Source organism: Epinephelus moara, chromosome 18 (assembly GCF_006386435.1).
Source record: "Epinephelus moara isolate mb chromosome 18, YSFRI_EMoa_1.0, whole genome shotgun sequence".
Classification (NCBI taxonomy): Eukaryota; Metazoa; Chordata; class Actinopteri; order Perciformes; family Serranidae; genus Epinephelus; species Epinephelus moara.
The window spans coordinates 37,203,100-37,220,003 of NC_065523.1; the positions used below are offsets into that span (position 1 = coordinate 37,203,100).

The 16,904-nt window shown below is 43.1% G+C and overlaps 1 protein-coding gene across 2 annotated transcripts in view; it reads right to left on the reverse strand.

The window, feature by feature from the left end:
- LOC126405305 (ral guanine nucleotide dissociation stimulator-like 1) overlaps positions 1 to 15,127 on the reverse strand; it is a 24,480-nt gene extending 9,353 nt beyond the window's left edge. The window contains exons 1-10 of one of the 2 annotated variants that reach the window (XM_050068977.1): positions 14,768 to 15,127; positions 8,490 to 8,779; positions 6,477 to 6,521; positions 6,174 to 6,373; positions 5,889 to 6,046; positions 5,559 to 5,807; positions 4,378 to 4,481; positions 3,971 to 4,055; positions 1,134 to 1,208; positions 494 to 580 (exon numbers count right to left, since the gene is read on the reverse strand). In XM_050068977.1, the coding sequence (XP_049924934.1) occupies positions 494 to 580; positions 1,134 to 1,208; positions 3,971 to 4,055; positions 4,378 to 4,481; positions 5,559 to 5,807; positions 5,889 to 6,046; positions 6,174 to 6,373; positions 6,477 to 6,521; positions 8,490 to 8,779; positions 14,768 to 14,791 (1,317 nt within the window). In that variant the 5' untranslated portion in view covers positions 14,792 to 15,127. The remainder of the gene's footprint in view (positions 1 to 493; positions 581 to 1,133; positions 1,209 to 3,970; positions 4,056 to 4,377; positions 4,482 to 5,558; positions 5,808 to 5,888; positions 6,047 to 6,173; positions 6,374 to 6,476; positions 6,522 to 8,489; positions 8,780 to 14,767) is intronic. The other variant, XM_050068978.1, reaches the window with a different exon arrangement.
- Between the last annotated feature and the right edge of the window lie 1,777 nt (positions 15,128 to 16,904).

The window sequence follows — 16,904 nt, forward strand, 5'->3', positions numbered from 1 at the left end:
CATCTACGTCCCAACCCTCACCTATGGTCATGAGCTCTGGGTAGTGACTGAAAGAATGAGATTGTGGATACAAGTGGCCGAAAGAGTTTCCTCCGTGGGGTGTCTGGGCTCAGCCTTAGAGATAGGGGGAGGAGTCAGACATCTTGAGGGAGCTCGGAGTAGAGCCGCTGCTCCTTCATGTCAGTTGAAGTGGTTCAACATCTGATCAGGATCCTCCTGGGCACCTCCTGTTAGAGGTGTTCCAGGCACGTCCCACTGGTAGGAGGCCCCAGGGCAGACCCAGAACACACTGGAGGGATTATATATCTGGGGTGCTTTGCGTGGCCTGCTGCCCCTGCGACCCGGCCCCGGATAAGCAGATGAAAATGGATGGATGGATGGACGGATGGGTCCTCTAGTGATTCCTACCTCTAGAAAGCACCCTTACATACACTATGGATGAGTACCCCACTTCAAAAGAACCAAACTATCCCTTTAAGGACATATCATGTACCTCCACAGTGTCTGGCAGAGCGGTGTCCAGCATGGTGAGGACGGTCAGGTAGGTGCCAAGGTAGGGAACCACTCCACTGGAGGTGCTCTGCAGAGAGACATGTAAGCACAGGGCCCATTAGCGCCACAGCAGTAGTTTCATGTGTCACTGTATCTGCTTATTTGTGTCTTTTGAATCCACTCATTATCTCGGCTGAGATCGAACGACATTCACGCAAGGCACGTCCCAGTTAGCAGCACTGTGGGTTCATGTTACAGCCCAGGAGAATGTGCATATGACTCATAAAGGACCCCGGTGTAGTCTATTATTACTGTCCTATAATCCTGGTGATCCAGGGCCATTTGAAACTTGTTCAGCGCCGAGCACAGCTAAAGATAGTTTTGGGTATCTGCCATGCCAGAGATACTCCACCCACACACAGTGAAATCAGCTCTCTTGTGGCTTCCAGTGTTGTATAATATGGAAATGTTTCTGAACGCTGAAAGTAAACCCTGCCTCAGGTAAAATGAGTCCAAGACTTCATCACATGAAAAATTATCACATGTTGCAACATTGCTGCTGCGAAACAACACGGCTGCCTCTGACACACGCCACTGGGCTTCAAAACACCTCACTCTTCTCATCCTGAGGTATGACTTACCATCTGTCTGGAGATCGGACACCGCTTGGATATCTTTGGAGAAATGTTATCCACAGTCGCAGCTTGTCCTCCGTCCTGTCAAAGTAGGTCAGATGGAGCTATAATCAGTTGAAGGTTATATTTGAAGGGATTAAAATCAAAATAAATCAAGCTTTTTTTATTTTTTGCATGTGTGTTAATGTGAATAAACAATGACATACACACACACAAGCACGTACAAGACAGGCTTTTAATGAAGAACATGAGCAAACTAAGTTCTTCAATACAAGATTAAGGCTTTATTATACATTAACTTGGATATCCTGTTTAATAATTAGCTTGTGAAAGGGAGGGAGGCCGCTTCTAAAGCGTTCTCTCTCAAGTCTTTGTGTGCAATATCTGTCACAAACAGCCATTAGGCTTTAATGTATGAGTGTGTTTACACAGATAAAAGCCTCTTTATTAAAAGACAACGCCCAAACGCAGCCACAATGAAAAGTGGAAATAAAGGAGAACAATAGTCAGACATGAAATTATTCCCAGCGAGGAGTTTCGTTATCGTGCAGCAGCAAATATTAGGAAAAGTTGCTTTGTTGTTGTGTGCAGAGAATACAGGTCCAGCTACGATCGGTTGACTTAAGAGTCCTCTCACTGTAACTAGACACAAGCAGCCTCTGACACAGTCGCCTGAAGGAGACTTCATAAAAGAAAGACGGGAACACAATGTGCTCGAGGCCTCTGGTTTTCCATTAACACTCGGCTGAACATTTCTGTACCTGGAAAATGAATCTATTTAATGATTAAAAAGTGAAATCTATGAACTCAGGAGGGTAATCATTTCCAGAGATTCTTTGCACTGTGTCCTTTGTACAGTTCCTGTTGTGTTCACGCTCACAAAATTCTCTTTCTTAAAAACTCAATCTGTGACTTCAGTGCTGCGTCTTCTACTGAAAACTGCAGTGATTCATTTCAGATCACTTTTTTTCTGCACTTGAAACTGACTGCTGGGACTGAAAGTATGTAACAGCTGCACGGAGCTGTTTGCATTGGTAAACATTAACTCTTATTTGCACTGGAAGGTCAAAATGAACTGTTTGCATTCCCTATGGAAATCTATAGGAATGTTTCTCTTATCAGTTACTGCTGTCAGGTATATACAGTATGTGCAACACGTCTTATCTATCACTGGCATCATCGCTCACCTACTTTATTTTACAGCTACAGTACAGTTTCGTATCGTCTGTACTCTTCACCCCAGAAAAAGTGATATCACTGAAAAGACAGACTGACACAGTGATTACAGTTATGCAAAAACGTATCTGCTATTATAATCTAATTAATTTACTTTTCAGCTGTCTATCACTGGCTATTGCTAACAAACATTTCTATAGAAGTGGATGAACTGTGGCCGTAATAACTAAAGCCTCGTTCACATTACGGATGAACTGTGGCCGTAATAACTAAAGCCTCGTTCACATTACACGATTTTCACCACAATTTTGAAGTCGCAGAGGATCTTGAGAGCCACCTTGGGTCGGAGGTGAGTCAGCAGATAGTCTGCCACGACGAGTCCTCAGGTGTGAACAAGCCTACGAGCAAGTCGCCCCTCGTCTGTGACTGGGACTGGATATCTGGCATGCTAGAAAACTGGAGACACGACTGACAAAGAGCATCAGCCAATGAGAGGTGGGATACGTCCCATGTCAGCACGCAGGAGGACGGAAGAAATGCGAGGAGGACNGTTATCTGGGGCTCTGTCGGCGAGGGCTCGGTGGAGAAATCTTGTGGTGTGCACACACAGGTCGTAACGTAGTTGGCGAGACTCCCGCTGACAGAAACACACATCGCCAGGTATGAACACTCAAAAGATTACAATAGTCTCTGCGACGCAAAATCAGGGTGAAAATCGTGGCTTTGAGTGTCAAAAACATAATTTCCTGCATTCTGGTGCATGAAAATTCACCAATTTGAGCCTTTTTGGCATCAATTTATGGTGCAACTGTCTTAAATCTAATCAAAATAAAAGTCCTCTGCTACTTTCATATTTTTTCGGCCGGGGCGGCTGTGACTCAGCCGCAAAGAGACCATCATATTACATCAGTTCGCTTGCTAAAGCTGCTGTTGTTGTGACCTTTACACCAGAGACAGAACGACGACATGAGACTGGATGTTTGTGTCACGATTTTGGTCTCGGCTTCAGAGCTGTTACACCCCTAATCATCAGGTGTTTCTAACATAAGCTGATGTGTGAGGAGACATAACCAAAGCTGCTATGACAATTCAGAGGTAGAGTGGGTCATCCACTAATCAGATCAGTGGTTTGATCCCCAGCTCCTCCACTCTGCATGTCAAAGTATCCTTGGGCAAGATTCTGAACCCCAAACTGCTCCTGTGTGTTACTGAGTAGCAGTGTGAATGTGTGTGTGTATGTGACATGTAGTGTAAAAGCGCCTTGAGGGGTTGGAAGACTAGAAAGGCACTATACAATTTAGCGTAACTTATGAGACTCTACAATGATATGAAAGAGTATCTGCCATCATAGGGTCATTCATATGTTCCCAAGGGACTAGTCTAGCTTTGTGTTGAGTTTTCAGCACGTATAAACTAACACTGAACTAAACTAACTAAACGAACACGCCGTTTCGTCTCATTACGAATCTTTGGTCTGAACTGGGTTTGAGAGAAGCAGACTCTAAAATGTTCAGAGCATATATGTATAATTTCATGATGAACATCGTAACTAAATATTTAAGGTGTTGTCGGTCAGTGTATGTCTTATTGACCCACTTATGGAAGACTGTAGGTTTCAGTGCATCTACAGGTCACCACTGTGAACACTGATACAGTTTCCCTCTCACCTCCACCAGCAGCTCTCTGTTGGTCAGGACACAGTTCTCATCGGGGAAGGTTTCCCAGAGGTTATCAAACGTGGCCATGCTGTCCCTGCAACAAGAGCAGAGACAGGATGTAGTAAATATGCAGCTATTCAGTCCATAATCAGTCCTCGGTCCAGATGTTTACACCACAAAGAGAACGACATGAAGTTATGCTCCAGTTGTCCTTGACACTATAACAGCTTACATGACATGACACACTGCAGAATATGTGTCACTAAAAGGCGAGACATTTGCTGACTTGCTCTGTCAGAGACACTGAATTGCACCTGATGAGGGTTCAACGACCTCATTAAAGGACGATTATGTAGAGCACATTATAAATGTAGCCGCAGAGACAGACAGACGTTGTGCCTATAACCCTGCCCTACCTGCTGACAGCAGCCCAGGTCTTTCTCAGCCTGTAGACTGCGTTGGACTGAAGGGCCGACAGGATCGCCTTCAGAGACGAGAAGTTCTTTAACCGACGACAATCCTGCAGAAGAAACAACTTGCATTCAGTGGATTCACGTAACACCAGCATACAGTAAAGGGATAGTTCAGATACGTATGCATAAACAGTATATTACAAACAGCTGATGTCAATCGGCACGCCTCCAGTTTGGAGAAGCAGGCAGGAGTCCAACATGGAAGCTAAGCAATGTACTGCTGTGGATGGGATCAGCAGCAAAACACATTTTAGCCACCTTAAAAAAGTTCCACCTAAAAATATCAATATCAGTGAAAGTGTACGCTATATTAAGAGTATTTCCAGTGCTTTGCCTTTATGTCAGGCAGTTATATTCAATGGGAAAATGAAGCTGTTGCATCGCTCTCTTCAAAGCCAGACTCCATTGAGAAAAACGGCGATTTAACATCACTGAACACGGGAGCTGCTGGTCGACCACAGCCTTGATCAGTTAGTTAAATCTGTGTTATTGTGTGACTCTGGTGTTTAAAACAGTCAGTTCAGATTCACCACAGTCACACAATAACACAAACAAACTAGCTGATTAAAGCAGCTGTAGACAAGCGGCTGCTGTGATCAGAGGGCTAAAATTGGTGTTTTTCTCAATGGAGTCTGGTGGCTTTGACAAGAGCATAGTTGGAGAACTGAAGTCGTTACTGGCTTCCCTGTTGGTAATGGCATTCTGACGGAAAGGTTAAGCAATTAAAATACTCTTAATATAGTGAACACCCAAACTGATATTGATTTTTTTAGGCAGGACTTTTTTAGGTGGCTAAAATAAGTGTTGTTGCTGACCTCTGCAAAGCAGTACATTGCTTAGCTTCTTTGTCAGACTCCACTCTGCTTTCCCAAACTGACGGCCTCCCACCTGACATCTACCATATGTCATACACTGACTATAGATTCGTAGCCCGTATGACCCCACTTCCAAAAATCTGAACTATCCCTTTAACCCTCTAAAGACTAGTGTAGCAGCTTTAAATTGTGTCTGATGTGTGAGATTCACAGCTACCCAATGCAATGGTGAACAGTGTCTTTATAAGTCAGAGCCGAGGGTTAAAAACCATCTGAAACCAAGAGTCAGAACTTGACTTCCTGACTGACCTGAGCTACTCTGATCCACTTCTCTATGATGCGAGCCCTCTGAGCTGGCGTAGAGAGAGGCCGGCGGGAGGAAGTGGGACTAGAGGTGACGTCTGTCGGCTGGCAGAGAAGGGACATGATGACCTGGTTGGTGATGGCGTTGAATTGCGCAATGGTGGCCCGGATGGTGGGAGACATGTTTTCCTTCTTGTCTCTTTGCGACCACATACAGCCCAGGCACTGGTACGGCACCACTTTGACAAACAGAGCCTAAAGACAACACAAAAACCAATCATCAGCCTTTAATTACCAACTAAAGCAGAGACGTGTAAAAAGCATCCTCTCACGTACAGAGTCCATTCGGGTGAGCTGTTCTGCAATGGCTGAGACGGAGAAATCCATGATGCTGCCTACATCCAGAGAGTTTTCACATCCTGAATCCTCGTCACCAGAAGCCTCCTCGTCATGCTCCAGATCTGCCCTGGCAGGACTGACAATTGTCTCAGCTCCTGAATAAGACACAGAGAAGGAATCAGAAATAGTGAGCTTGACCTTTTGCAGAGGATTTGGTGTGATGGTGCAGCACATGGACAAAGGCCTTTTTATTTCTGGTCATGTTATGTCGTTGAGGATCACCTTCTTTCTGTAACCTCATGAGCAGTGCCTCAGCTTGTGAAGCCAGCGAGCTAAAGTTCGGCTGGCTGCGCATGTTGTCGTGAACTGCAGAGCTGATCCTCAGGTGATCCAACAGCTGCCTGAGCGCCGGGTGCAGGGGAGGATCCCTGAAGTCCTCGCTGTAATCATCCAACCATGTCTGGACAAAGGCCAGCAGAGGGCTGAGGAGGCAGCGGAAGGATCGTTATATTTTAACTATTTAAACCACACTTTAAGCCATGAGTTACATATTAAAAATTAAAGGTCCGAAAGTCATCCACCTACCTCCTGTAGCATTCACTGTTGTCCAGATCTGACGCAGCATTGTCTCTGTTGGGGGTAAAAACAGACTTGGCCTCACTCTTCAGGCTGTTTTCTGCATTTTATTTTAATTATTATTTGTTCCTACCTTGCAACTATCCTAAACCTGACCTCGAAACATGCTAACCACAGTCTAGAACCGCTCTGTGCATAATGGTTGTTGTTCAAAGCCTCAAGATAATGAGCACCTGCTGGGTACTTATTACGACATCAAAGCAGATGGGAGACGGTTGCTTTGTCAGGGAAACAATGTATAAAAAGATCCTGACGCAACTTGGTGACTCTGCATGTGCAACAACCCGAGATGTTTTCCCAGAGTCGAGCACAAAGGGGAGGACTCTTTACCTGTGGCTCTGCATCATGTTTAAAATGGAGACTGAACTTTTTGATCGGGGGAAAATAACCAGACAAAGACTACTGAAGGATAGTGTGTGTGTGAATGAGGGGAAATGTCTTATTTAAGACCCTTTATAACGGCCTCTTCAAGGTGGCAATATCACGCCGTTATCCCGCCTTGCTGTTCTTTACAATTGAAATCAAAAAGGGTATAACCGCGGAATGAAGGGACAGAGTTGTCTCGCCTTTAAGCCAGCAGCAGAGGTAGTAACAGCCACGAATTGACAACTGTGTAACGGTCCTGACACACAAAGCTGAAGGTCGGCTGCTGGTCAATGTCTGGCTGTCAGTGAGCATCTGTTGCCCTAGTTTTGTGTGGCGTGACCCGCACTAGTTGGCTTTTTCTGGTCAATTCAGCATGATGGCGGGGCCCGATTCTGAATGAAATCACTCTGATTATCAGTTTCACTCAGCGCACAAGAAGAGAAACAGAAGTGAGGAAAGTAAACAAATGGTTACAGTCAAAAGGGCGTGAGAGCAAAACAAATGTGTTATATTAAGTGTTCGAGTTATAGTTCGCTGGTGCATGGTAAATATCATTTATCCTTGTAATATAAGATTGTGCTAATGTGCTAACTGGCTAACTAGCGTCTTGAATCCGTCCTGTCGGTCTTCCGGTTTCCCTTTTCGAATGACGTATACAGACTACTACTGCCTGCTGCTGTGGAGAATTATTTCTCTCATGCAGTCCCAGAACGTACATGCTGGTTGGCCGCTGGCTGTCATCTTTGCGGTGTTTTCAGATGCAACTTTTTGGTCGAGACACAGGCAATGTGAGATGACGCAACAGTCGGCCTTTGTCACCGCTACTTCTTTAATGTTGGTTTGGTGTGTGTGCCAGCTGGATGGGAAGGGGGGTTACATTTTGACGACATTTTGACGACATTTTGAAACAATGTGTGCGACCCACTGCCGGGAGATTTAAAGAGCAGCTAGCAGCAGTTAGCAGCTAACTCAAAGACGTAGAACAGCAGCCAAAAATGTCTGCAAACTGGGGAGACAATGAGGTCCCAGAGCTCCTTACCCTCAGAGCAGAGGACAGATGGTAAATGACTGTTATTGCCATGTTAATGCCATTGTTATTGTTTCTAAATAACTATCGACGCATATGTTATATGTCACACTAGAGGCCAACGCTGTTGTGTTAAATGTCACACCCATCCCGCCTCTTTTGCTTCAGGGTCACCGGCATGCCATCTAAAAAAGTAATGTAAGTAAAAGGATTTGTTGTTTCATATCTGTATGCCAAATATGACGCTGCAGCCAGCAGCCAGTTAGCTTAGCATAAAGACTGGAAACAGGGGCAAATAAAAGCCTACAAAAATGAGATGTTTCAAGTTTGTTTTAGCTTTTTTAGCTCCCTAGCCAGGGTAGCCGTTTCCCCCCATTTTCAGGCTCCTTGCTAAGCTTAGCTAAGCTAACCAGCTGCCAGCCATACCATATTTGCTGTAAGTGGTATCAATCTTCTCATCTAACTCATGGCAAGATAGCCAAAAAGTGTATTTCCCAAAATGTCACACTATTCCATTACAACAAACCTGACAAAACCAGACATACAGGGGTACAAAAACGTGACTGTACCTCTGGAAGAGCAGCTCTATGAGCTCTGAGGTGCCGGTGAAGGTCCTGTACGTGGAGAGGAAGATCCTGCCGTAGTCCTGCTCCTGGCAGCCGGGGTCCAGGAGGTGATTCACAAGAAGGTCCAGGGTCGCGGCCTTCAGACGCCGCACCTTGCAGGTTCGGTACTGCACAAAAGCGCAGCATGGACTCTTCTCGCTGGGGTCGGGGGAGAAGGGGACGGGCTCCCGACGCAGAGTGACTCCATAAACTGCGCCGTCCTCGACCTCCTCACCCCATTCCTGCACTGGGTTCTGGGGACAGCAGAAGGAGAAACAATGACTAAGGGTTTTGCACTGTTCAAGGTTTTTCAATGCCCTGTCTGCATCGCAAAAATACACAGGTGTGGGTCAAATACACAAATATATATCTAGTACTGTTACTGCTCACAACATCAGGGTCAGAGGTTTGGCCCTGAGGGGGTAAAAATAGCAGAAAGCCTCCATGGCCAAACAGCAAACACAAACAGGTGACACACCAGCCCACTGCCACTCACACTGATCCCATGTGAGCCACCATGACTATGCAATATTTGCTTATACTCATAACCATCACTTCAAACCTGCAATGACCCCACAAACAGTTACGTGTGTAATGATAATAATTAACTCATCCACTCCACCTGCTGTTAGCCAGTTCTTGGTTTTTAACAATTTCCCTGCTACACAGCAACCTGAACCTTCCCAGAATTTTGCAGGTTAACATGAATGTTTATGGACAAATACGGGATTATCAAAATGTTAGCACATCAAATAGTACACCAAGCAAAATATTGTCTAAATGTCAGCAAGTTTCCGTCAGCGTTATTTATCCTCCAGCGACCAATAAAAAGGAGTCCTGCAGGCTGTTGATGCAGCACCATGTGTCATGATGTTGTTCAGACGTGCTGCTGCTTTCATTACATATTCAGACAAGAGGTCAGACCTTGTTTGATCTCAGCGAGGCTATCAATCAGTGTTCGAGCAGTCGCTCCTCCAGAATGCTCAACAACACTTGAGGCAGCACACACAGGGGAGCAGGGTTAATCAAATGTGAATACTGAGCGCCTTGTTCCTGCTCTCAGAATATTAAGTATAACGACACAACAGCTGCGACGGATAATTTAAAAAGTTCTAAAGGAGCCGCTGAACAATATGTGTATAAATTACTACCATGAAGACTGAACACCAACTGCATCATGAGGGCAAATAATGAAGGTATCAGTTTCCATTTCTATCTTTCTGTTCACCTTTTCTTACTCAAAATCAAGTCCAAGAGGCAGGGATGGATTGTTGGACCTACAGTGTCAGCAGGCCTCCTATTTGCAAAATGTCAAACGTCAAATTAAAATGTACTGACCAGGCAGAGACTCAAAACAACTGCAAGGAGACACAAAGCCACAAAACGACTACAAATAGACACAAAACCACCACAAAGCCTGTGTGTCTGGCTCCTATGTAGGACAGATAGTGGGGCCCTTTGCGTATCTTTGCCCAGGGGCCCATTGTCTCATAATCCACCCATGTCAAAGAGAACATACCGTACATCACCTGCAGAACACAAGATATGCATTCACGCCTTAAGACACCTATAGCTTCCCTCTTTATCCTCCTTTAAAGCAACAGCCTGACTTTTTGTTTCTAGTATGAAAGAAGCTCCAAAAATGCTGGAACCTACATTCCCCATAACGCACTACCCATAATGCATTACCCATAATGCAACATAATAGCATAGATACAGTCTGCATTTATGGGAACGCCCACAAAACGTCTCATCCTTTTACACAGAGGGGGAACAAAGCATTTGCTACCATGCTGTTGAGTCGCTGTCTGGCTTTTTTGCACTTCAAATAAACTTTAAAATCCAGAGTTAAAAGATATTTTTAAACCAGCACCCTGTTTTTTTTCTATTTTTTTGTCCCGAAATGACCAATAGGAACAACATTTTTTAAACTGGTCCAGTACTGAGCGAATGTGCTGCAGCCGCAAAGGTCAGGCTGCAGTGTAACCATTCAGGGCAGGTTCACATCGCCAATTTACGTCCCATAAAAGTGTTTGTTTCTGCTACTGACAGGCTCACGTTGGCTCACAGTGTCTGACGAGATCATTTAAATGATTCATTTCGAGACAGACCTTTTTGTTAAAGAGTGAGATCCTTTTTATTTCACCAAAAACAGCGCCGAAATCACAATCACCAAATCCACCAGACTCCATTCAAATAAACAGCAATTTTAGCATTGCCAAACGTACTTCATCAACGTCGACACAAACAAAATAAACCTCCCAAAAGAAGTCTTTGTTTGTCTTTCCACTGTTCCAACAATCACCAACTCTGCTTTGGTTGAAATAAACCTTAAATTCACCCAGTGAGATGTGAAAGTATGCAGCCTCTATACACACTTAAATTACTGTTTATTTGAATGGAGTCTGGTGGGTTTGGCGATGGCAACTTCAGGGCTGTTTCTGGTAAAAATAAAAGGATCTAAAATTTTATCCACACTGTGTTGGATTGTTTAGACGCTGGTAAAAAAAAAGCTGTGGGCCTTCAAGGACCTGTGGCTCTTGAGGTTGCAAATATCTGCGTGATAACGTTATAGCACATCATCAAAACACAGGCTAATGTTGAGTAACGTTCTATAAGGTCTCAAAATGTGCGAGGAATTCACTAAAACACGCTAGACTATTGCATCATAGCCCGAACAGCTGTGAGGTACTGATGTTATGGCATGATACAGCATTTAAAGGCAGGGGAAAAGACTGTTTTTGACCTCTAAACGACCTTTAAGAGTGCATTGATAAGTTCCACTATCAGTTCAGTTTTACATACTAAGGTTTTCTTGAGAATGCAGGTGTTTTTGAAGTACTGAGTCGACAACTGAATGAGACTTGGATTATTCTGCACGAGTTCTGTGAGAGTTTGTAAACAGATGTTTTGATGTAGTTTTGCTGTTGTTAAATGTGGTCCCCAATCAATCAATAAATCAATAGCTTCCATGTTTTCCATGGACCAGGCCCCTCAGCCTTGCGCTCAATTCTTCCCAGTGGCCACTCGTGGTATTGCAGCCCAAAAAGAAACCTTTCCCATTAACCACCAGTATAAAAGAGACATCTGTAAACTGTTGACACCTTGAACTGCAAACAAGCTCAATTACGACTCTTTCCATTGTGAATTTTTGATCCATGGAGGTTTTTATAATTATAATTATAATTATAAAATTCCCTTGAGCAGGAACTCATATGTGGGGCCGGCGGATGAAACACTACTGTGCATATTCAGTGGTCACATGCCACAGACGTAAACCTGGGAGCTAGAAAACTTTTTTTTGCCGTATGCACCAGGTGAACAGGCGCCATCTTGGAGTCTGGTATCCAGTTATTAAAGTCTATGCCGTGGAGGCATGCCAGAAAAAACTCACAAAGTCATGATGACACAGCATGACTGAAGCCCCTTTCCACTGCACAGAAAACCCACTAACATCTGGCTTTTCAGCATTCACACCTCAGTCAAATCCCTCTGCAGTAGACACAGGTATTTATCAGCTCCAGCTCCAACTGGCATTGATGGGAGCACAGTACTGACGCGCTAATTTCAGCTCCTTCACTGGCGGGATGCAATGACAAGCCATCACAAAATACTGCTGTCTACGCCCAAGCAGCGCTCAAACATCGAGCCAAGTTAGAAAGAGAGACTGAATAACTAAGAGATGTATAAAAAGAAGTAACCACCAAAAGTTGTCACAGGCCTCCATGCTCCGCTCTGCTGTTTACCTGTTCTCCGGCCTGTCCAGGATGTGAAGTATCCCTTTAAGACAGCTCACACTGAGTTCTATAACCAAATTACACCAGACGATTGAGGTCACGGTAAAGTGCACCAACTGAGATGGAACTGTCATGATTTTATTCCAACACTGGAAGTTTGTCTGCAACTGTGATATGTGTTGTCAGGCCTACATAAACTAAACTTCATGAGTAAAACTGGTGGAGTGCTCCTTTAAATGCCTTGTGCAATGTGCATTAGAACACCAGGCGCCAGTAACATGTCTTGCATGACCCGTGTCTAATCCGTGTGGTTAATGTGTCTCACAAATCTATACAGACACCCTGCAGTGAAATATGTTCTATAGTTGCTCCTGTGCTCTGTTCAGAGCAGAAAATCATTTGTGTCCTGAGCTGTCAGATCTAAATTATTCATATAATTACATCTTCTTCTAATTCTGAGCTACAGTTTTGTGTCAAGGTCACATGTTTGCACACACAGCGAGCATCAGTGACTGCAGAGGAGATGACACAAACAGCAGCGCTCACAACAATTATTTAACATCCAGCTGGGAGGGTTCCCAAGCTCATATGTAAATGATCATTTAAATGTCTTTATGCAAAGACAAAAGTTTAGCTGCGGTGTCTGCTGGTGCTAACTGGTATCACACAATCCCCATTGTCCCTCATAGAAACTCGTTTGTTAGCAACACAGATGGGAAACTGGCTGCGCATTGTGTCTCACTGCCACTCAGTTTCAGTGATGGTGGTACGAAGCACTGCAGACAGCCAAATCTGAATCAGAAAAAACTTTATCTGTGGAGATCTGAGTATGTCGACCTCTACAGCAGCTAATATGAGGGGAAAAGCAGATCCTGCAGCAGCAGGAGGATTCAGCTGTCATGAGTGAGAGACAGGGAGGTAAACACAGTCTTGACCTTTTGCAGACCCAGTTCAGTTTGTGCCTCTGGTGTGTGAACATTAATGTGAGTTACAGAGCAGAAAAATAAACACACAGTGAAGAGAGACTGAAAGGTCATCTAAAACCCTTACCATATTTTAACATCTGTTAGGGACTGTTCTTTATTTATGAGGGGGAAGGGGTGGTGCATCAAGGGGGAGACAGAAACACTGGGGAGGGACTTTTTTTCTTCATTTGTCTTGGGAAGCGGCATATATATATATAAATCAAAATTACACCATTTATCACAGCCAGAAACTGTAAAAAACAAAAAATATCATTGTATTTCCAAATTTCCGACAGTCCCTGGACACATAATGTGCAACGAACGCTTCTGTCAAAAAAATCTGAGCTAAAAATAGTGATATTTCATCAAAATCACTTTATTCTACATTTAAAATGTTGCCAAAAAATAAACTATTTGCACAAATTAACAAGCATGCAAAGACAAAGAGATGCCAGGATTTCGTCTTCAGCTTTTAACTTTTAACATTCAAACATCAAAAGGTAATTTTTAAAAATCTAGGACTAATTTGTGGTGGAGGGACGGTTGTGCATTTTCTGCCATGCACTCAGGGAGGGTCAAGGAAAAATATTAGTAGCTTTGGGGGGGGGCTATTTTAAATAAAGAACAGTCCCTTACCATATTTTAATATTTTTTGACATTTTTTTCTTCTTCAGTGTTTGATATTGCAATACAAATTGAACCATGAATATTTGCCTGAGTTAAAATAATGATAATAATATATATTTTTTTAAAGGAAGTCACACCCCAGCGAACCCTCCTCTGATAAATAAAGAACAGTCCCCAAACCACATTTTAATATTACTTATATTGGGGTTTCTTTTTGTTCTTCAGTATTTTATAGTGCAATACAAATTGAAACATCAATATTTTTATTTATTTTTTATTTTAAAAAAAGAAGTCACACCTGAGCCACCCCTCTCCTCTAATAAATAAAGAACAGTCCCTTACCACATATTAATATCACTTATATTGATGTTTCTTTCAAATATTTTATATTATAATACAAATTGAAACATCAATAATTTCTCTGAGTTAAAATAATAATAATATATTTTTAAAAAAACCTAGATTTGGAAATGTTATGCAACTTGAGAACCAGGTCAAGAATTTTTGTCGTTCCTGTGAGACAGAGATGTTCATCCAGATGGACTGGATTCCTCACAACAGAATTAAATGTTTCTAAAATAACTTCTGGGTGTTTCATGCATTGCCAGGTATTATTTTTTAATAAAAAATGATGCTTACAGCTTTTAAATGTTAATATAGGAGAGGCACAAACTGAGGCTTGACTTTTTGCTGCTTCAGCACAAACAGCCTGCAGATTTACAGAGATTATAAAAAGCTGTATTCACATATAAAGATTGAAGAGCAGGAATCTCCTCATATTAATCAGGATATTATTTGCATTTATCAGATCACAGAGTAAGTGCTGACTAGCCCTGAATGGCTCCATGGACATAAAACCCACTCTTTATCTGACTTCAGTTTATCCTTACATCATATCAATAATCAGACTCACCATAGTTAACTCCCATTTTCCCATCTCGTCTTCAGGGAGTGTTGGTACTTTCCATCTCGACAGGAATCGTTGGAGTAAAAATCAGCTTCCACCTCGCGACACACTGAATTTATGGCTTCATCTTCTTATAATAAAAACGCTTTGTAATCCTGCTGTTTGGAGCTACATGAACGCGCCTGTATTATTATGAGAAAGACTTTAAGCGCAGACTGTTCGTCACATTTCACACCAGCATAGACAAATGTTGAGCTGCTCCCATCTGACGAGATCTGAAGTGTTCCGACTTGTGCAGACACGCACGCACACACACACACACACACGCACAGACACACACAGGCAGGCTGATGGTGAACCGGTTTGTATCTGACTGTGGACAGCGTGACTGAAACTCTGTGGGTTTTATAGTGGGAGGTGACTGTGCTGCAGGAGCTGAGTGTAGGAGGAGTGAGAGGAGGTGTGTCTGTATCTGTGTGAGGAGGAGGGGGGTGCATGTGTGTTTGTTTTTGGTTTTAAAGGAAAAGTGTGGGAAATTAGCTTTTTGTGTGTCTTGCAAAGAGTTAGATGGAACACTGATATGACTGTCATGTCTCTGCAGTCTTCATTATGACAGCTGTTTTACATTTAGTCTTGTTATCTTAATGCCTCGTTAGGTTTGGTCACAGTTCAGTGAATTTTTATCCTTTATAGTTTTATTTGTAATTCATGACTTTTTAGTCAGATTTTTTCCATATGTTTCTTGTTATTCTTAACCCTTTGAAACCTGAGCAAACTGGCTTGATTTCGTTTAAAAACATGGGAAGAAGGCAACGAGCAACAAAAGAAGGAATGACCCCCCAAAAATTCCAAGAAATTAGTAAAAAGAGAAAATTTAAAAACAAGAAAATCTGTTAAAAAAAAGAAAAAAGAGAAAGGTAAAAACAAAAAGAACAAGAGAATGACCTGAGAAAAGTTTTTAAAAAATTATAATAATTTTGTACAATAATTTTTAAAAAGTAATAATAATATTTATTATTATAAATATATATTTTTACCCAGCTTTCTTGCCCTATTTTTTTTTTTTTTTAATCTATTAATTTTTTGCAATTTGTGGGCATTTTTTTGGCAAGTTGTCCATTACCTTTTTCCCATCTTTTTGAAAAAATCTCCCCAATTTCAGGGTTTCAAAGGTTTAAATACTTGCAAAAGGCATCTGAAGCGATGTCGCTCCAGGTTTCGAGGGTTAAACTAATCCAGTTACGAGAGTCAGCACCTCCAAATTTGAGGCATGTTTCTCTGCCGGAAACAGGTGGATAGACCCCGCTGGGTTTGGGGAGAGTTACTGCCTCAAACCACAGAGTTCAAGTATTTTGGGGTCTTGTTCACGCGTGAGGATAAAATGGAACGTCCGGACTGTCATGGTGAAGAGGGAGCTGAGCCAGAAGGCGAAGCTTTCAATTTCCTGGTCCATCTACGTCCCAACCCTCACCTATGGTCATGAGCTCTGGGTAGTGACTGAAAGAATGAGGTCGTGGATACAAGCGGCCGAAACAAGTTTCTTCGGTGGGGTGTCTGGGCTCAGCCTTAGAGATAGGGGGAGGAGCTCGGACATCTGGAGCGAGCTCGGAGTAGAGCTGCTGCTTCTTCACGTCGAAAGGGGTCAGATGGGGTGGTTCAACATCTGATCAGGATCCTCCTGGGCGCCTCCTGTTAGAGGTGTTCTGGGCACGTCCCACTGGTAGGAGGCCCCGGGGCAGACCCAGAACACACTGGAGGGATTATATATCTCATCTGGCCTGGGAACACCTCGGGGTCCTCCAGGAGGAGCTGGAAAGTGTTGCTTTCATCTGGGGTGTTTTGCTTGGCCTGCTGCCCCCGTGACCTGGCCCTGGATAAGTGGAGGAAAATGAATGGATGGGTAATCCAGTGCAGCCAATTCATATATGAGAAATTAAAATCAAAGTGACAGGTTGTATAAAAATTTGAATTTAAATAATGTCTACACACTTACAAACTGTCATGTCTCCAGCAGTGTTTGGCAGGTGTAAAGGCTGATTTATGAGCACACACTTACTGATCATCATCTGAAAAGCTTTGACCATCATTCATGATCACTTTCACACTTTCATCACCTTGTTCTTGCTCATAATTTTATCTAATT